The sequence below is a fragment of the Sycon ciliatum genome, chromosome 10 (genome assembly GCF_964019385.1).
Source record: "Sycon ciliatum chromosome 10, ocSycCili1.1, whole genome shotgun sequence".
Taxonomy (NCBI): domain Eukaryota; kingdom Metazoa; phylum Porifera; class Calcarea; order Leucosolenida; family Sycettidae; genus Sycon; species Sycon ciliatum.
The window spans coordinates 27,510,309-27,531,735 of NC_088652.1; the positions used below are offsets into that span (position 1 = coordinate 27,510,309).

Consider the following 21,427-nt stretch of genomic DNA (forward strand, 5'->3'; position numbering starts at 1 on the left):
ATGGTGCTGGCGGGGCCTGCCATGCTCAACCGACCAGAGGTCTCGGCATCTTCACATGGCAGGCGCACCAAATTAGGGAGAAAAGCACCACCCAAAGTTACCACCCTATGAATCGACACGTGTGCAATCTCGAGCAGAAAAAAGGCTAAATGCATTGAAATCCACACATGTGAGAGTTAGTGGTAGATTTTTCTTTTGACCACACGAGACGAGGCGAGACGACGCTTGCAGACACCAGCACGAACACTGCACCAGTCACACTCCACAACAGCTAGTTGTTCCTGACGAGCCTTGTTTCGTTCCATTATGGTGTTGGGAACTCATCAGAGGAGAGGTAGATGTTGAATGAGACCTACGGACCTACTGAAGATGGCATCACCAAATTACATGTGAGAATGTTGGAACTGAGAGAAAACTCTTCAAGTAGTAAGCAGGCACACTAGCATGTCCATTCACATGGGTCTTACACTTACAAACACATTGGTCACTGCCTTTCACAATCTATAATTGGCTAATATTAAGTCGTGCTGTTTGCTCCTCCTGATTATGTTAGGTTTCAAACTCTAAGGGGTCGTCGCAAAAGTTTTCTGTCGTCCCTGAAACGAACATCGTTCATTTTGTACTCGGACCCCTCCCCTTCCAGGGGCGTCGGAACCGGTGCGGCAGGTGCGGCCAAAGCCGCACCAATAATTTTCGATTTTTTAATTTTTTTTACATTTCAACCTTGTTGCCAATGTTGGTGGCTTGTCGACTCTTGTACAGGTACCATGTTTTACATCGACAATGCGGTGTATCATTAGCATGCATATTCTTTTCTTATTATTCTGTAGCGTTAAAATATGGCTTTTTAAGCCCAATTTTCAATTTTTTTTTTTCCCGGGGGAGGACCCCGGACCCCCTCTCACACTTTCGCCGCACCAATGTTAAACTCCTTCCGACGCCCCGGCCTTCCTCTGAAAGGAAAACAGCTTGCTATGCTGGACGACAAAAATCGCATTCATGTTAATGTCATATGTACAGTGTTGGTTGACTTGCGATTTTGATTATACATTGGCACACGTAGGCGCGACGATTCTCCTCCGCAGAATGGAAGCGCGCACCGTTGTGCTGGTACACCATGGCACACAGGAGATTGGCCTGCATCAGCAAACCTACCTCTGACTAACTCTAGGCTCTTGGCTGAAGTTGCCAGTTTTGCTAAGTTCATGGGAGAATTTTGATCTACTTCGGCACCATTTCCAACCACCTACAGTCCATTTCAAAAATATAGATGCATGGTATTTTTGAAATATTTCAAATTTGGCTGGAGTTTTTGAGAATTTTTTTCCGGAATATTGCTTATGTCCTTCCCGCAATTGCTCTCACATAGATTTTTTTAAGCGATCGGATAGCAAACGGCTAATTTTCGAAATTTGTGTGCACAAAGTGATCACAGATTTTATGCGGTATAGATGCTGGCCTGACGGTTTTTTGAACGACGCGTCTATATTTTTGAAAGGCACTGTAGGACGTATACCATGTATATGGCATGGCGTCTTGGCAAGGAAAGTGGGCGGCGAGTACATAAAGTTCCGTTGCTACTGGCTGGAAAACCATGCTTAGCATCCAGTTGAACAAATAGGCGGTATCTGTATCAATGACCTCAAATAGGTATATTCCGTTGGCCAAAGATATCCAGTATCCATACAAATATTGCCGAGCTACGCCACTGATTGCAGACTTTGACTCTTTAAAATAGGCAAAAAGAGCTGTATAGCTGCTCAGTAACTTGAAGTTTCACGCATTTCAGCGATCATCAGACATGATGATCGCTGAAATACGTGAAACTTCAAGTTAGCAGCTACACAGCCTTTTGCCTCTGTTCTATGTGTATACTGCTTTGCACATTTGTGCATTGAGCACTCTTTAAAAGAGCTGAACAGCAACTTACAGAATTGCCAACCGAGTTAAGTTGAAGAAAAGCCCAAGCGGTATATCCGAGATGCCAGAGTCAACCATCACTCTGCACATGGCACGAAGACAGTGAGAGAGTCAACATTGCCGGTTTAAGTTATTGATGTACGTTCTAGTTTTCAAAGACAGTATGCACACAAACGCTACATACCGAGGGACAAGTAACTATGCTTATAGTCAATTCGTATGAAGAAGAGAGCTGCAAGTTACGCTATAATATCCACTAACATCACCAGTTACTTTACAATCAGCTCATGTGATAACATTGCGCGACACTGACCTGCTAACACTGACCTACTAACACTGACCTACTGACACTGACCTGTTAACACTGACCTACTAACACTGACCTACTAACACCGACCTGTTAACACTGACCTACTAACACTGACCTGCTAACACTGACCTGCTAACACCGACCTGTTAACACTGACCTACTAACACTGACCTACTAACACTGACCTACTAACACTGACCTGCTAACACTGACCTACTAACACTGACCTACTAACACTGACCTGTTAACACTGACCTACTAACACTGACCTGCTAACACCGACCTGTTAACACTGACCTACTAACACTGACCTGCTAACACTGACCTACTAACACTGACCTACTAACACTGACCTGTTAACACTGACCTACTAACACTGACCTACTAACACCGACCTGTTAACACTGACCTACTGACACTGACCTGCTAACACTGACCTGCTAACACCGACCTGTTAACACTGACCTACTTACACTGACCTACTAACACTGACCTACTGACACTGACCTGCTAACACTGACCTACTAACACTGACCTACTAACACTGACCTGCTAACACCGACCTGTTAACACTGACCTGTTAACACTGACCTGCTAACACTGACCTGTTAACACTGACCTACTAACACTGACCTGTTAACACTGACCTACTAACACTGACCTACTAACACTGACCTGTTAACACTGACCTGTTAACACTGACCTACTAACACTGACCTACTAACACTGACCTGCTAACACTGACCTGCTAACACCGACCTGTTAACACTGACCTGTTAACACTGACCTGCTAACACTGACCTACTAACACTGACCTACTGAGCCTAACTAGAGCCAATTCACAAAGTATTTGAAGAAGAGGTTGGTGCCACTTCGGCGATACTTAGGAAATTGTGTGCCGCTCCCTACGTGTGAGCTCGCGCTTTTCCTGTCGACTGTCTGCACCTTCATGCTGGTAAGCGACACTGAGTCACGCTGCTGTCAGGTTCTCGAGGTGTTTACCGCGCTGGAAATGGAGTGTTACCATAAGTTAGTATCTAGTCATGTTCGGGCTTGGCTCTCGGAACACAAATTTCAATAGCCCACTCAAGCTCAACTGATGAGGGGTGAATTCCTCGAATTCCTCTTGACAGAGAAACCCACTCAGCTGTTATGCGAGTCATCAGAATGATTATGGCAGTCATTTGGACTGTGCTCGCAATAGCCTTCGCTGTGTATAGCACAAATCATGCTTGGATGAGGTGACGTGAGTTTTCTGGGAGTTACAGCAAAGTATGGACATCACAATTGTGTTCATGGTCCACAGCTTCATGCTGTATATCAATGAACTTTCTTCAGTTCAGAACAATTCTACAAAAAAACCAAACTGTGAATCTGGTTTACTTACATGGTGTAAAGTTTAGGGTAGCCTTGAAATGTGTCCTTGTGCAAGCCATCACTTAAGTTGTAGCTGTAGAGAATACTGCAAAGTTAAAACACAAGACAAACAGCGCACACCGACACACACACACACACACACACCGAAACAGACGCACCGACACCGACACAGACACACACACCAACACACACGTGCACGCGTGCGCGTACGGACACACCGACACAGACACACACACGCATGCACAACCCAGTATACACTTCAGACAGACCACCAGCTGCTAGTCAATCACCAGGCTGTACAGGAGGTCTTCCCTAGTTGGTGTCCCCAAGTCTCAAAAAGCGGAAATGGCTCTCCAGGCAATGCAATAACATAACACATATTCCAGGACGTCAGAATACGCTTGCTGACCATATGCCACGCAAATTGATTTAAAACTCCGGTGGGACATCATTTCTTGCTCTTGATTGGGTTCCTGCTGAGCCCCACCCTCAAGTTGGCTGCATTCCATTGACCATCGACCAAATGATAACATGAGCCGTGATCAGCAAAAACAGACCTATAGGTCAAATTTTTAAAAAGTGGTCTTACTGAAAATTGCGTGTATGTACTTGGCGGTCATGTGTACAAAGTTAGAAGCAGGTTGGAGAAGAGAAAGTGAGCAAACTAATTGATTGGAATGATACACCCCCTGTCGTTGAAATAACGTATTGATAGGAATGATACACCCCCTGTCGGTGAAATAACGCATTGATTGGAATGATACACCCCCTGTCGGTGAAATAACGTATTGATTGGAGTGATACACCCCCTGTCGGTGAAATAACATATTGATTGGAATGATACACCCCCTGTCGGTGAAATAACACATTGATTGGAATGATACACCCCCTGTCGGTGAAATAACATGCGCAATACAGTAAAACATGTCAAGGCGACCCATGACTCGGATAAGGCGGCCACCTGCCCCATAAGACCACTGTAACCAGGATAAGAGCTGCTATTTCCAGTCTAATGACCTTGGATAAGGAGACCACCTGGCTACAGAGACCACATTTTGAAGGTCCCTTGAGCGGCCTTAGACAGGTTTCACCGTATCCAAAAAAGCAATTCTGTGAGGACCATTGTCACTTTGTTTCCTATAGTTGCTTTTCCACATCCAGAATATGAGAGAATGGTATCAGCAAGGACCCTTTTCTTCTTTGAAAACCATTTCCCCGCAATTCTTCAAAACACGATTTTCTCCATTTTTTCCGGCAAAAGCTGTAGGTCGATGCTAGTGGATCACGGCTCACACTATTAATTTATTACAATTGTAATTACAGTGAAACCTGTCTAAGACGACCGCTCAAGGGACCGTCAAAAACGTGGTCTCCATTACCAGGTGGTCTCCTTATCCAGGGTCATTTGGCTGGAAATAGCATCCCTTGATCCTGGTTTCCGGTGGTCTTCTAGGACAGGTGGTCGCCTTATCCGAGTGGTCGCCTTCACATGTTTTATTATTGCAAAGAGTGTGCATGCATGGTTAGTGCTGGTGTGTAGGTGAAGATTTTAACACAGTGCACACGTGTGTGTGTTGTTTTCCCTTGCATATCATCCCTTCATCATTCTGTGAGAACCTGTCCTATGGGCAGGTGAGAAGGCATCTCTGCCTGTTCATTTGGTGAAGTAAAATAAACAACAACAACTGTGGATCATATCCTTGACTGGCAGCAATCACATCGAATCTCCAATCCAGTTGGCCTTGGTTCACAAAAACCGAAGCAGACTACTCTTCGACAATTGTATTCTCGCATCCAGTCTCTTCCGCCCGTGGAACGAAAAGACGAGAGCTAACGGGACCTCAAACTGCCGCCCAACGTCAACCTGTTGAACAAGAGGACCCTTGCTGAACCGAGAGCAAACAGGAGTGCCAACCGCTGTCCAACATCCACTGCACATGCGCATGTACTAAATGACAATCAGCGAGAATTTGCTTTCTTCCCCAGGGTCACACTCACAAATGAATAGATCTCTATCGATCCAATCATGCTCACATGGAGAAATCTGGCCGACAATCCATGATCTGGCGTCACAGGTCATCAGTGCACCGTGTTAATAATTATCTTGATAATAGAATTTGATCATAGGACAGAAGCGGAACGTATAATTATACCCACATAATTATATTATTACGCGTGCTGTGGTATTATTATTATTATTATTATTATTGTAGAAAGGAAAAAAGACATTATGGATACGAGTTAAGAGTAACTCTCCATCACTGTAACATGATACTTTATACAGTCAGAAAGTGCAATAACTAGGCACAAAACTGACAGAGTACTGAGACATTCGACGCCCTGACACCTAGCTTCAACACATCTCTGTAGCGCTAACCGACAGCCTTCCAACTTGGAAGGTTCAAGGTTATGGATGGAAAGACCAAAGAGGGGAAGGCAAGCGCAACGAAAATGAGCAAAAGCTACAGTCCCAACGGAACAAAGAATGTCGATTGTTACTGGATGATGACGAGACCAGTACGATATATTATGACATTCCCCTCTTTGGTCTTTCCATAACCTTGAACCTTCCAAGTTGGAAGGCTATCGGTTAGCGCTACGGAGATGTGTTGAAGTTAGGTGTCAGGACGTCGAATGTCTCAGTACTCTGTCAGTTTTGTGCCTAGTTATTGCACTTTCTGACTGTATAATTAACTCATATCCATAATGTCTTTTTTCCTTTCTACATATTTATGGCTCAACATTCGAGTTTCAAATTATTATTATTATTATTATTATTTATTAATCATGCTCATGTAAATAAAAGCTTGAACATACGACGTGCAGCAAACAATTTCCTATCTTGTCTCACCAGTATAGCTTTTAGCAGAGCTAGTTTCTTGCTGATCTTGAATTCCCGTTTTCACTCAAGAGTATAAATCCTATCGCAGTTTCATCATTCCCTTCAGTCGCGAATTCCACTGACAGTTGGGACAAGAAATCGGTCTGGAACCCTTGGATTAGTTGCTACGATTGTGATACGAGTGTGCACATGGTTTTGTTCATTGCCTTATTATATACCGCGCTGGGAGCAGGGAGCGTGTACTGTGCTAACAAATGCGGTGATGCATGCGTGAACCACTATACATGCAAGGAACTGTGCCGACACCCACGGTCAGCTGTGTACTCACTACTCGGAGTGAGGGTAACATGGATGCAGCTAACGAGGTATTCGCCCCCTTGTCGGGCATTGGTTGTGAGAGTTACCAGCTCACCCTCGCCGTTAGGCGCTGCATCTGCCACCCTGGTATGACAGGCATGGTGGTGGCCAGGCACATGTGCTACTTCCTAAGCTGGTTGTGTTTCTCAATACAATTGTATAGCCGGTGGTAACGCGAACGTGCAAACTTTACTTTATTGAAAATAAGGCTTGGTTGGCATATCAGGAATACTCACATGCCCGTGACTGAGAAAAGAGACGCATTGTTCGCATCGCTCAAAATGTATCGCGGCAGACCTCGTTGGCCAGGTGTATTGACAGAAGCCATTGCGGTGGGGCAAGATGGTCTTGTACAAACTTGTGTAAATGCTGCCAAGGTCGAAAGTCATGTGCATACAAACCAGAGAGAGAGAGAGAGAGAGAGAGAGAGAGAGAGAGAGAGAGAGAGAGAGAGAGAGAGAGAGAGAGAGAGAGAGAGAGAGAGAGAGAGAGAGAGAGAGAGAGAGAGAGAGAGAGAGAGAGAGAGAGAGAGAGAGAGAGAGAGAGAGAGAGAGAGAGAGAGATAGATAGATAGAGAGAGAGGGAGAGAGAGAGAAAAAGAGAGAGAGACAAGAAAAGAAAGAGAAAACCCTAAAGAAATATACCTACATGAGCAATTATCATAAAATTGCCTCAAAGAGAACACAAAGTCAACTTTTCTTTTCTATTTTAGAGTAATTTTATACACTTTTCAAACTTTGATGTCGAACCATTAGTATTCGTGTCTAAGAGCAAGGGCATATAACCCTCAAGACTACAACTCTTCACACTATAACTGGTGACATGCGCCAATTGTTGCCAAACTGAGCACAGCATAATACACACACAGCACAAAAGTGCATGTTTCCAAAAGTACACAACTCGGTGATCTCTCTGAATTTAATATCACTGTCTTTCGCAGCAAATAGACTCACTGATGAAACTATACTTGACCAGATCAAAAGTGCAAGGAACTTCTTCATCGCGGCTACATCAGTCCCAGCAGAACAACAGGTGGTTAATCCGTTCACTCTGACCCTGCTGAACAATGCATGACAAGCATGGTTCTAGCCCAAGGGGGGGAGGGGGAGCACTGCCCCTCCCCCCCCCCCCCCCCAGCCCCCAAAACGACTGAGTGTCCCCTGTGAAAAATTAGCGTCCCTACTCACGTGTCGATATGTCTGTTCTTCTTTTATGCCATCCAACGAAAATGCAGTCGATAGTCATTACTAGAGGGTATGTAACGCACATTTGTCTGGGCTGAAGTCGAGCGTTCTTCTCAACCTTGCATTTTGCATGGCAAGACGATTTTGAAAAAATGAAAAATGCGTTAAGGGGCAGTTGTTTCCCCTGCCCTCCTCCTCTCCCCCCCCCCCCTCCCCCCCTCCCCCCCCCCCCCCCACACACCCTCTTGTGACCTGGCTAAAACCCAAACAAGTAAGTAGTGCGCCTAGCACTTGATCACACGTTCACCAAGAAATGGCGCAATAAGTCTTTCACCGTACGTCCACACACACACACACACACACACACACACACACACACACACACACATGCACACACACACACACACACACACACACACACCATTAGACCATTGGACGCCCATCGCCGGAGGCGATGATAGCGATGCTACAGCAGAAGCCATAGCAGCTTGTGCTGGGATTGCACCATTCAACAGGTTGCAAGGCTGAAGAATTGACCGCCACTATTCAGCCTGGTCTACACCACACAGCTATGAAGTGGCTTTTTCTGGCCAGTGAATCCCTATTTTTTGGTCTTTTTCACACACACACACACACACACACGCACCCACACACACACACCCACACACACCCACACCCACACCCACACACACACTTGCCCACATGCTTGCCCCGCCCCTCCAACACACAAATGCTTGAGCAGTAATAGTCTTAGCATCTCGGCAGACGACATAGACAACTGCAACACTAAACGATGTAGGCTCCCCTCCTGGGCTGCCCGTTCGAGTCGCACTTAGAGCGGAAAATATGCATGCAAGTACACATAAACCATTGCCGATTTGGTTAGGGGAGGGGGGGGGTGTCAATAGGTCACGACCTTGATTTCAAGTTGAAATGGACCATTAACTGCAGGGAAGGTCCAAATCTGGGGCCCGGAGCACATCATACGGCCTGGATCCTATCATCTCGTCTTGTCTCCCTGATGTGCACATACGCATGGATGCATGCATGCACGCACGCACACACCCACACAACCGTACAGTACAGTACATACGTATGCAGACTGAGGCATTATTGGGATCCGGATAGCCTGGATACTCGCATGTCTTGTTGCCTGAAGGAAGAAAGAGAGAGAGAGAGTTAGACCACACACCATTTCCCACAACTTCAAAATCGAAAACAAGGAACTAATCGAGGCTGAACCTATACCATTCAGTGACAGTGGCCTTTTCGATGTAGAAACAGTGAGTAATAGTAGTAGAGTCAGACCTCGCTTATCCGGTCCTCTTTTATCCGGATCCCTCGCCATCCGGAAGAAAACCCTTGGTTACCGAATTACAGCATATGCCATGCATACATACAGTATGTGTGTTCGATTATCCGGTTCCTTCGCCTATCCGGATATTTTTTAGGAAAACGGATGTGTGCGGTTATGCGAGGTCTGACTGTACCAATATCAAAGGAATTAGTAGCATTAATAGCAGCAAAGGCACCCATGCCAGCAGCAGCACCAACCACCACCACAGCCGCCGCCACCACCACCTCCAACTGCTGCTGCAGCAGCAGTTGGAGTGACGACAACAACTTCAACAACACAGGCTATCGTGAGAGTGAAGACTACCACACACCAGCGCACGGCACCGACAATGCAAAAGCAGCAGCAGCAACACCAGCAGCAGCAACAACACAAGCACCAGCAGCAGCAGCACCACCACCACTACCACCACCAACAGCACAAGCAGCACAAGGTCGTCACAGCTGGGGCGGCCTTAGCCGCCCCACTTTTTAGGCATTTTTTAGCACACTGCAACAAAGCGCGATGATTGCAGCTCAGCGCAAATGTGGCAAATCCTTGTCCCCGATCGTGGTTTGTTGCAGAATCAAAAAATCTGTCATTGCAGTTACACTGAAATGACACCAAATGTCTGGAAATGCTTGCAAATTGGCTTCACTGTTTTGAATTTTTTCCCAGGGGAGGGTAATGTTTGTCCCCGATCGTAGTGTCTTCTTGGTTTATTGCAGAACCAAAAAGTCTTTCATTGTAGTTACACTGAAATGGCACCAAATGCCCGGAAATGCTTGCAATTGGCTTCATTTTATGATTTTTTCCGGGGGACGACCCCGGACACCCCTCCATGGCCGCCCCACCTCCAAAGCCGGTGCGACGAGCCTGCAGCAACACCAGCAGCAGCAGCAGCAACAACAGCAGCAACAGCACAAGCAGCACAAGCAGCAACAACAGCAGCAACAGCAGCAGCAACGGCAGCAGCAACAGCAGCAGCAGCAGCAGCACCACCACCACCACCACCACCACCAGCAGCAGCAGAAGCAGCAGCAGCAGCAGCAGCAGCAACAAAAACAGCACCAGCACCACCACCAGCACCACTACCAACAGCAGCAGCAACAACAGCACCACCACCAGCACCACCACCAGCAGCACCAGCAGCAGCAGTCATCAGCTGCATGCCACTGAAACCCACTCACTTGATGACGACGATGTACCGCTAGCAGCGGACGTTGTGACGCCACTAATGCAGCAGACAAGGGCTATGAGCAGCAAGTTGAGCTGGAGAGGTGTGCTCGACTTGTCCGCCGCCATTTTCTTCACCATAGTGACGTACGGTGCAGCAGCAGCAACGAGGTGGCAGATATGCGCTGTCGGCCGACCGTGACCTGGGCAGCAAAAGGTGGTGAGGACATCATTATTAAGTTTTAAACTCAGACGGAGCAAGGATTAATTTACTAGTACAGCTAAACCTGTGGCTAATGATCCCCCCCCCCCCCTTGGGGCCAGAGAAAGAGGTCTTTAGTGGTAGGTGGTCTCTAGTTAGAGGTTTCCACCGCACAATCATAATATGAACGTGAGACCATCCGTGCCTGGCAAAGTGGTCTGTAGTACCAGGCTGGTCGCTAGTCACGGTGGTCTGTAGTACCAGGCTGGTCGCTAGTCACGGTGGTCTGTAGTACCAGGCTGGTCGCTAGTCACGGTGGTCTGTAGTACCAGGCTGGTCGCTAGTCACGGTGGTCTGTAGTACCAGGCTGGTCGCTAGTCACGGTGGTCTGTAGTACCAGGCTGGTCGCTAGTCACGGTGGTCTGTAGTACCAGGCTGGTCGCTAGTCACGGTGGTCTGTAGTACCAGGCTGGTCGCTAGTCACGGTGGTCTGTAGTACCAGGCTGGTCGCTAGTCACGGTGGTCTGTAGTACCAGGCTGGTCGCTAGTCACGGTGGTCTGTAGTACCAGGCTGGTCGCTAGTCACGGTGGTCCGCAGTACCAGGCTGGTCGCTAGTCACGGTGGTCTGTAGTACCAGGCTGGTCGCTAGTCACGGTGGTCTGTAGTACCAGGCTGGTCGCTAGTCACGGTGGTCTGTAGTACCAGGCTGGTCGCTAGTCACGGTGGTCTGTAGTACCAGGCTGGTCGCTAGTCACGGTGGTCCGCAGTACCAGGCTGGTCGCTAGTCACGGTGGTCTGTAGTACCAGGCTGGTCGCTAGTCACGGTGGTCGGTAGTACCAGGCTGGTCGCTAGTCACAGTGGTCTGTAGTACCAGGCTGGTCGCTAGTCACGGTGGTCTGTACAGGCTGGTCGCTGGTTTCTAGTCTTTAGTTACAGGTTTTACTGTACTTTACGGGCAGAAAATTTCGTCGGTCAATATTTTCGCCAAACTCCAAAGAAAGGGAGTTAGTCCGGTTGAAAATTTCGTCCATGGATCACAAGAGTGTATTGAAAAGCTGGAAAAATCGACACATTCATCCGACATTTTTTTAATTTAGTCCAAAAGCTCCTTGGACGAAAAAGACGAAATTAAATTCCAGACGAATATTTCTGCTTATTCAGTATAGGAAGTCAGCATGTGAGCGTACGCTTTCTTGACCCGACGCGTGTCTGCCTCCCATACCGCAGTCGTGTATAAAAGCAGCGGCTTCTATGACTTTCTTGGGGAAATTTTGCAGGCTTCTATATGAGACAGGCTTTCTATACAAGACAGGTATTTCTATGTATGTAAACACTAAAACCACGCTTCTGTGCAGACAGTGCATCGTCAAAATCAGGCTTCTATTCAAGACAGGCTTCTAAATGAGACCGGCTTCAATACAAGACACTATGGTATATGCTATTGATATGTACAAATAATTGGATACGTGAACTCTTTCCACGGTTTAGCCTAGCGAATTGCGAGCACAGAATCATGGCAAATTCCAGTCGTTTGTTTACATGGGCGTAGACCGCTCATTCTGGGTTGGTTGGTTGGTTGGTTGGATTTATTTAAAGTCGTACAACAAACAGGCATATCGGCCTCCTTATATGGGTCATTCGAGAATTGTAAAACCTGGGTCAAGAGCATGTACCATACTCGTTCGACCAGAGCCCTCTCTTGACCAGAGCCCTCTCTTGACTAGTGCCCTCTCTTGACTACAGCCCTCTCTAGACCAGAGCCCTCTCTTGACCAGAGCCCTCTCTTGACTAGAGCCCTCTCTTGACTAGTGCCCTATCTCGAATAGTGCCCTCTCTTGACTAGTGCCCTCTCTTGACTAGTGCCCTATCTCGAATAGTGCCCCAGTCTTTAAGAACCAGTGAAAAAACAAAACCCTCTGTTGAATAGTGCGTGTGGCTCATTGGCATGCCACTGTTGCACGGTGAGCTCTAGACTAGCTAGACTAGCTAGACTGGCTAGACTGGCTTGATTATCCCACTGCTTCACAAGCTATTATAGGGTGGTACTGTCAGCCACCTGAAGTACTATTATTTTACTCCCAGGGTGGGGGTGGATCCTCTCAAAACTTTCGAAATTTAGAGCCCAAATCAGTGTATTTCATTGATTCACGGGGTACTTCTGTTCACACGAAGGAACACGTTATCTTATCTTTTCACTCCAAATACAATTACACCTGAAAGAGCAGCCTAGCTAGCTACACAACGCGAACCAAGGAACTACTAAAACCGAAAACATTCCATGTCGGTACACAACCGAAGACAAAAGGCAAAAGATGAAGTAATTTATGCCGCACTGTCAGCTGGCAAAACAGCAGAGGCGTAGCCACCGCACACGCGCTGTTGTACGGCACGAAAGCTAGCCATGATACTATGCAATACAAATGTATGACCATGCACAGCAACAAGCAACAACACACAGCTAAGAAGTATATGCATGTAATACATGAACGGCCAGTTGGAAATAGTTATGACGCCACTTTGTAGATCGCCCTCATGAATAGAAAACCACAAGAGAGACAGGGAAGACTACAGCCTACAGTGTAGCTCAGGCCTTGATACATGAATCACTATTGCAGTATTGGCACAAGACAGAGAAAGGACTGCTCCAGCTATCAATAATAAAAGGAACCATTACTTCTAGTCTTAGTGATGCCATGCCAGAGAAATATTACGTACTACCGTCTGAACATCCTCCCCCTCGCAATATGCACCCAGATGTTGCATGATGCCTATCCTTACAACTACCAGTACCAAGCTAAGAGAAAAGTGAATCGAAAGGGCAAGTTCAGTGGTAGGAAACTACAAAAAAACAAAAACAATGCATGAATCATTAATGGGGGTCGTCACTGAGCAGTACCTCCATTCTGGCATGTAGGGAGAGCCGTCTAACATTCCAGTGGACAGACTCGAGTGATGGATCTCTTCAGAGTCTTCCCGCCCACTTGCATGGCCACCACACGCACATGACCGTCCGGACCAGGGAAAACTTCCGTGACTCTGCCGAGCGGCCAACGCCCACGCGGGGAGCTTGAATCCATCACCAGGACAACGTCGTCAACGGCCAGATCGCGTCGCTGGTGTCGCCACTTCATCCGCTGATTCAACCGTGGGACAAACTCTTTCAGCCAGCGATGCCAGAAATGGTCGATGAGCATTTGAACATATCTCCAACGTCTCTGCAGTTGACACCCCTTCTCGTCCGTTGTTGCAATAACCAGCTGGCCCTCGGCCATGCCATGAAGGAAATGGTTCGGAGTTAGCGGCCCTGGATCCTTCGGACTAGCCGATTGGTAGGTGATGGGCCTGGAGTTGACGAGGGACTCTGCTCCGCTGAGAGCGGTGACCAACTCCTCGTCCGTCACAGATGCGTCTCCAAGGATGGCGTGTAGAGCTCGTTTGGCGGCTCGAATCATTGCCTCGTGAACTCCCCCGAAATGAGGAGCTAATGGCGGGTTGAAACTCCATTTCACGCGTCTGCAGGCCATGGCTTTCCGGACGGTGGTATTGTTCAGTTGGCCAACAAGCTCACGTAGCTGGCGGTCGGCATTCACGAAGTTGCCTCCATTGTCCGACAGAACCTCCATTGGACAACCTCGTCGGTTGGCCATCCGGTTAAAGGCGTTCAGGAAAGAATTTGCATCCAATGCGTACGCCATCTCCAAATGGACCGCACGAGTCAGCAAACACGTGAAGAGGCACAGATAGCGTTTGTGGCGAGTCTTTCCTCTCCCCTGCATAGTTTCGAACGGCCCTCCGTAGTCAACGGCTACCCTGCTGAAGGCTCTCAGTGGCTCACACAATCGCTTTGCTGGCAACGGGGCCATGATTTGCTCTCCCGCACGGGCTTTTAGTCGTCGACACACCATGCAGTCTTTCTCCCAGTCACGGATCTCCTCCCGTGCTGCTTCGACAAGATAGTGATCAGAGAGAGCTGCCAACGTTTCATTCGTCCCGCCATGATGACGTTGCTCATGGCAATCTTTGACAATAAGCCGGGTGGTCGGATGTTTCCGGGGGAGAAGAATCGGGAAGCGCACATCAAACGGCAACCAGTCAGCCAGCTTGGTGCGACCATCGCAGCGCAATAGTCCGTCGTCGTCCAGTCGAGGCGATAACCTCGCCAAACGTGACTTCAGCGGAAGTGGTTGACCATTCTTCACTAGCTTCAGATCCTCCGCGAATGCCTCGTGCTGTGCCTCTTTGATGATGGAAAGGCTGGCAGCGTCCATCTCCTCGCCGGTTAGCTCTCCGCTCAACTCCTCACCTCCACGGCAGTTGGTGATGAAGCGAATTGCCCAAGCCCGTACTCTGACTACGCGCGTCCAGTCTGAGAAGCGCCGAGAGCACAAGCTGGGTACTTTCTCGGACATAAATGACATCACCTCGGGCTGTGCAGCCTTGCGAGCTTCCGCTCGAGCAGCTGGGTCTTGGCCACCCACGATCTTGGCTGGCCATTCAGATTCTTCTTTCTGCAGGAAGGCCGGTCCTTGCCACCACAGCTCAGTTGCAACCAGTTGCTCTACCCCAGCTCCCCGTGACGCCAAGTCAGCTGGGTTGTCGCTGGAGGGAACGTACCGCCATTGACTGGGCGACGTAACAGTCTGGATGTGGCTGATGCGATTCGCCACAAACGGTTTGAAACGTCGGCTGTAGCTGCGAATCCAGAGCAGCACAGTTGCACTGTCGCTCCAGAAAATCACCTCTGACATGGCAATGGTCATGATCTGACTGAACTTCCGGGCCAGCTGAAGGCCAAGCACAGCCGCCAGCAATTCCAGCCGGGGGAAACTTTGTGTTCTTGTCGGCGCCACTCTGCTCTTGGCTCCAGCGAGACGAACGTTTCCCTCAGAGCCACGCTGCACGGTGGAGCTGTAGACCACGGCACCATACGCCACACTCGACGCATCACAGAAAACATGCAGCGTCACTCCACTGGCCACGTCCGGGATGAGACATCTTGGTACTCGAACTAAACTGAGCTTCGCCAGGTCATTGAACCACTGGCGAGCGCTGGTGTCGATGCCATCTGGAACCGGTTCATCCCAGTCAATACCAGCTACCCAACTCTCTTGCATGAGGATCTTGGCTTGGGTCACGAACGGTGCCAGAAACCCCAACGGGTCGAATACGGACGCGACTTTTGCTAGGAGGAATCGCTTGGTGATGCGTTGGTTGGTGAGGTCTGGCGGTTGAACGCTGAAGAAGAAGCAGTCTGCCTGACCGTCCCATGACACTCCTAGCGTCTTCACGGATGGTAGCTCTCCTTGGGATAAGTCCAGCTGGGTAGCGCGAGCCTCGGCTGGAATTACCCTCAGGAGCTCGGGCGAGTTGGACACCCACTTGCGCGGCGTCATCTTGGCCTCACCCCACAGATCCATTAGCTCCCGATGAAGAATCTGACCTTGTTCGACATCTTTGGTGCTGTCCATCGTGTCATCCATGTAGGTGGACGCGAGGATAGCTTCTGCTGCCAGGGGATGAGACGCCAAATGTTCCCGGGCTGTCTGCTGAGCAACATACTGGGCGATGAATGGTGCAGCATTGACGCCAAAGACCAGGCGGTTGAACTCAAAGTGCCGTAAAGGCTTGGCTGGATCCAGGTCCCGCCACACGAATCTGAGGTACTTCCTGTCTGCTGGCGCAACCGACACCTGCAAATACATTTCGGTCACGTCACAGCCCACTGCTATAGGCTTTTGCCGAAACCTGGTCAACACATCGAACAACTCACGTTGGAGCTTCGGACCAGGGTAGATGGCGTCGTTGAGGCTGAGGCCATGACAGGATGCTGCAGCGTCAAAGACGATCCGCACCTTGGTTGTCGTCTTCTGCGGTCGGACGATGGGAAAGTGGGATAAGTACCAGCATACCTCTTGACCTAGCTCTTCCTTCGCGAGCTCACGGATATAGCCGTTCCTCTGGTAGGCCTGGAAGACTTGGCCATAAGCCTGGGCAACGAATGGGTCTTTCAGGAGCTTGCGCTCGGTGTGGCCTAGACGTTTCGTAGCCGCACCCAAGTTGTTGCATAATTCTCTCTTGCGATTGTTCCACGGCAGAGACACCTGGTACCGACCGTCCACCTTCTTCAGCGAGTGTTTGACGATGTCTAGGGCTGTCTCTTCCTCCAGCGAGCGCGGGCCGGGCTCACTGAAGCTCTCCTCCGTGCCGCAGCTGTCAATTTGCCAGAACTGCTGTAGCGCGGTCTCTAAGCCGGTTGGTGTTGCTCTCTCCTCACTCTGAAACGCTTGGCTGTGGAACGTCCTTTGACTCGAGTGGGTTCCCGTCACTCTGCCAACACAGGTCCAACCCAGTGGAGTATGACGCGCCACTGGTTGACCAGGCGGGCCGACCACTTCCTGCTGTGACACAAGCAGCTCAGCATAGTCGCTCCCAATCAGCAGATCGACCCTGGCGGGCTCCGCCAGTCTTGCGAACGGAATCTCTCTCAGATGAGGATACTTGACTGCTTCCTTGACCCACTCTACCGGACGAAGATTCCCGGTGACCGAATCAGCCGTCAGCGCCGTCATAGATTGCCGAACACTGCCATCCATGCTGCCAATGGTGAAGCTTACTGGTCTGGTTGTGAATGAGGTCTGCTTGCCATTCAAGGTGTGGACCGTGAATGTCCTCAGCTCCCCGCTGACGCCGAGCTGGTTGGCAATGCTGCCGTTGAGGTAGCTCGTTGTGCTACCGTCGTCCAGCAACGCATTCACTTGCACTGACTTGTGGCCGTTCTCCAAGACGACTGAGACCGTTCGCAGAGCTATCTTGCCCGGGCCTTGGACCATCATGGTGGAATCACTCTTCGTGGACTCCGTCTCCCCCTCGGTGAACGACTGTGGGGTGCGCTGCTCTTGGTCTTTACCGGCGTATGGCGGCGTTACTAAACAGTCGATGGCGGGAGGCAATACCTGGTCCCCTGTCTCCTGACCTGAACCATTGTCTCCATAGTTGCAGAATTGTTCGGCAGGACTGAGTTGGGACTTGTCCGCCGTCATTCCTCCAGCTGCCGTGTTCCCCGATTTTTTCTTGTTTGACTGTGCGGCATCGGGGTCCCTGCTGTCCTCGTGTAGCAAGTCCCGGTGTAGCAAGTAGTGGTGATTGTTGTTGCAGCCGCTCACTGAGCAGGGTCTGGTTCGTGGACAGTGGTGACCTTGGTGATCGCCTCCAAGGCAGCGGTAGCACAGACCATGCTGTTTAGCCTGTCTCCAGCGATTGGCGACGGAAAGCTGCTGAAATGCTTTACACTGCCAGACACCGTGAGGTCCGCCACATTGCCGACATGAAGATCGTCCAGCCGCTGAGCCCGCAGGCCTTGACCACCCTGCATTCTGCGAAGCCTTTCCCCCGAAGTAGGATCGTTGAGGAGCATTTCGGGGTGCCGGAGGCTTGTCCTTCGCACCAACTCCATCTAGTGCTTCGGACGCTCCAACGGCAAACTCCGCTTCCAACGTCACCCACTCCAGTAGTGCTTGAATTCCTGGCTGGCAGGGCTTCTGATGACACCATCGATTGAATTGGGTTAACATCCCAGCCGGCAACTTGGCCAGGAGCTTCCGGTACAACAGCCCATCACCCAGCTCATTGCCTTTTCCGGAGTCGAGGAGGTTGACCACGAGTACGTCGAGGAGATCTGCAAACTTCTGGAGATCTCCTGCTCGGCCGGAACGAATGATTGGGCAGGCCTCGACTTGCTCGTACTGCAGCGACAGCTGTCGTTGGTCGCCTCCAAACTTGCGGTCTAACCGCCTCATTGCGGCCTTATACGCAGACGGGGTGTATCCCAAGCTCTCGATGGAAGCCAAGGCATCTCCACTCAAATACTGCCGGAGGTGCAGCAGTTTCAAGTCTGCCCTTGCAGACGAGCTACCAACACACGCCATGAAAGCAGCCTTCCATGAGGCATACGCCTGCTTATCGCCGCCGAAGACTGGGATCTGTATAGCCTTCAGTTGCTTGAAAATTTCATCTGATGGCTGCTTGACAGGTGGAGGCTGAGACACAGCACGCTGGTGGCTGGCGGACACACCTGCTCCTGGCAATGCTGAAAAGGCACCAATGCCCATGGCCTGATGACTTGAGGCTACCTGTGGCGGCCCACTGGCCTGGGTGTACAGATAGTTGGCGGACTGATATGGCAGAGATGATGTAGGGTGTAGTCCTGACACAGGAGCCTGAGTACTACTGCCCTGCTGGCCTGGACTCTTCGCGACTTGAAGTTGAGGGGCCTTGGTCTCACTCACTCTAGTATATGCACTGGACACACATACAGCACTCCGTGTTGGCACAGCAGGCTGTAGTACAGGCAAGGCAGGGCTTCTTTCACGCTCTGACCTCCTACTCCCAGCTTCCATTGGTGGCCTTGTTCTAGCCCCAAGCTCTGCCTCTCTGTTACTACTGCCGGAGACACTTGTGGTCACAACCACTTCATCACTGTCTTCTACTCTTGCCTGGTTCTCCTGAACCAGCGCCACGCCATCACCAGGCTCATCCCGATCCTGGGAGCCTTCACTTCTGCCCAGCGATATCACGCTCAGTGGACTTCCTGGCTCTTCCACTGGTGCCTGGGCATACTGATGATACGCTGGCCTGTCTGGGTGGCTGTTCCGTGCAGCCGTCCACGCTGGCTGGTGTTCTAGGAACTCCTGATACAGCCTTGTGACCTCCTTCATCTCTTTCTCCGCTTCCTCCATCTCATCGGTCACTTTAGCCACTGCGAGCGCATCGTTCATGCCGCCAGCCCACTCGAGTACGTCCATGAACACACCGTTCAGGGCATCCTCGATCATTTCTAATTCGCCAAACAACGACCTCGCAGCTTCCTCTTCAACTCCGTCACGCAAGGCCACGATCACGGCTCTGCGACACCTGGTGAACTTTCTCTTGCGATTCGCTTTTTCAGCTTTCATTTTCACGAACATCAGTTCATTCGATCGCTGGTCACTTTGACCATGTTCGTCCTCTTCGACTTCCTCGTCCTCCTCGATCACGTCGCCTGCCCTCTCTGCCATGGCACCTAAAAAGAGCTCAGTTCTCTGACTGCTAGCCCTGATTGTGCTCTCACTCTCAGGCTCCGGCGACGACATGATCTAAATAATTTAAATTTCCGAAACTGAACTGCTCACTCAGGCGATAACCATCCTCTGCTACCAGAATGTTCACACGAAGGAACACGTTATCTTATCTTTTCACTCCAAATACAATTACACCTGAAAGAGCAGCCTAGCTAGCTACACAACGCGAACCAAGGAACTACTAAAACCGAAAACATTCCATGTCGGTACACAACCGAAGACAAAAGGCAAAAGATGAAGTAATTTATGCCGCACTGTCAGCTGGCAAAACAGCAGAGGCGTAGCCACCGCACACGCGCTGTTGTACGGCACGAAAGCTAGCCATGATACTATGCAATACAAATGTATGACCATGCACAGCAACAAGCAACAACACACAGCTAAGAAGTATATGCATGTAATACATGAACGGCCAGTTGGAAATAGTTATGACGCCACTTTGTAGATCGCCCTCATGAATAGAAAACCACAAGAGAGACAGGGAAGACTACAGCCTACAGTGTAGCTCAGGCCTTGATACATGAATCACTATTGCAGTATTGGCACAAGACAGAGAAAGGACTGCTCCAGCTATCAATAATAAAAGGAACCATTACTTCTAGTCTTAGTGATGCCATGCCAGAGAAATATTACGTACTACCGTCTGAACAACTTCTAGGGTTCTCTGTAAAAAGGCGCTGACGCCTGTTGGGAATTCCCTAGTAAAAGAAGAATAAATAATAATATTAAATAAATAATAACTTGGGGCAAAGAGTGGTACGGTCAATACCGTAGTGACCACAGCGTGTCCGACGCCCCCTGTTGATCAAACTGCTTCGACACCACCAGCCCTGCCTCGCTTATAGGGCCGGTTGCACTTGGGCAGCCCAATACAGGCAGGTCTCCATGAACCAATACAGACTGTACACTGAAAAATTTCGAAATTCAGAGTCCAAATCAGTGCTTTTGATAGATTCACAGGGTAGCTGGGGGCAAAAAGTGGTACGGTCAATACCGTAGTGACCGTAGCATGTACAACGTCCCTGCTGCCTACTCCATGTACAACGTCCCTGCTGCCTACTCCATGCACAACGTCCCTGCTGCCTACTCCATGTACAACGTGCATATGTAATGCTACTGCCTAGCGGCTCACCCTCATGGCCGGCTAAAGCCTAGTTCACATTCGACGGGGCGCGACGGGACGCGACGTAAGGATCAACGAGAAGCGACGGGACGGTCTGACGGCGTCCAATGTGAACACCAGGAACGGGAACGCAACCGTACTACCGTACAGATCGGGAAGCGACGGGAAGAGTTGGATCGATCCAACTTTTCATACCGTAGACGGGCGTAGACGGGGACGCAAGCGTACAAAACGGCTGCAATTCGAGTGTGAACAGGAGACGGCGTCATGCGCCGACTACTCCCAATTCGTACTTGGATATTTCTAGCATTTCGAACACTGAGCTTCCCATGATAACTCACAGAATGGTTAGCACAACTTGAGTTGAATTTTAGCAACATAAGATCTCTTGTCACTTATTGTATTTAGGGATAGTTCAGAAGCGTGACAGACGAACTATTCTATCATTTCCTGGGGCTATTATTTGAATGCCACAACTTTCAGGG

The 21,427-nt window shown here is 49.6% G+C and overlaps 2 protein-coding genes across 2 annotated transcripts in view; both read right to left on the reverse strand.

Annotated features, from left to right (window-relative positions):
* Positions 1–10,681, reverse strand: part of LOC135826812 (leucine-rich alpha-2-glycoprotein-like) — a 53,453-nt gene extending 42,772 nt beyond the window's left edge. The window contains exons 1-5 of the mRNA XM_065339415.1: positions 10,514–10,681; positions 9,084–9,143; positions 7,043–7,175; positions 3,618–3,692; positions 1,931–2,002 (exon numbers count right to left, since the gene is read on the reverse strand). Coding sequence (XP_065195487.1) covers positions 1,931–2,002; positions 3,618–3,692; positions 7,043–7,175; positions 9,084–9,143; positions 10,514–10,640 — 467 coding nt within the window. The 5' untranslated portion in view covers positions 10,641–10,681. The remainder of the gene's footprint in view (positions 1–1,930; positions 2,003–3,617; positions 3,693–7,042; positions 7,176–9,083; positions 9,144–10,513) is intronic.
* A 2,946-nt stretch (positions 10,682–13,627) lies between these two features.
* Positions 13,628–19,831, reverse strand: LOC135826814 (uncharacterized). Its single transcript, XM_065339417.1, has one exon. It carries the CDS (start codon positions 19,829–19,831, stop codon positions 13,628–13,630), a length of 6,204 nt encoding a protein of 2,067 aa, XP_065195489.1.
* Positions 19,832–21,427: the final 1,596 nt, after the last annotated feature.

Coding starts and splice junctions, on each gene's coding strand:
- LOC135826814 (XM_065339417.1), bottom strand. CDS start 19,831: ATGTCGTCGCCGGAGCCTGAGAGTGAGAGCACAATCAGGGCTAGCAGT.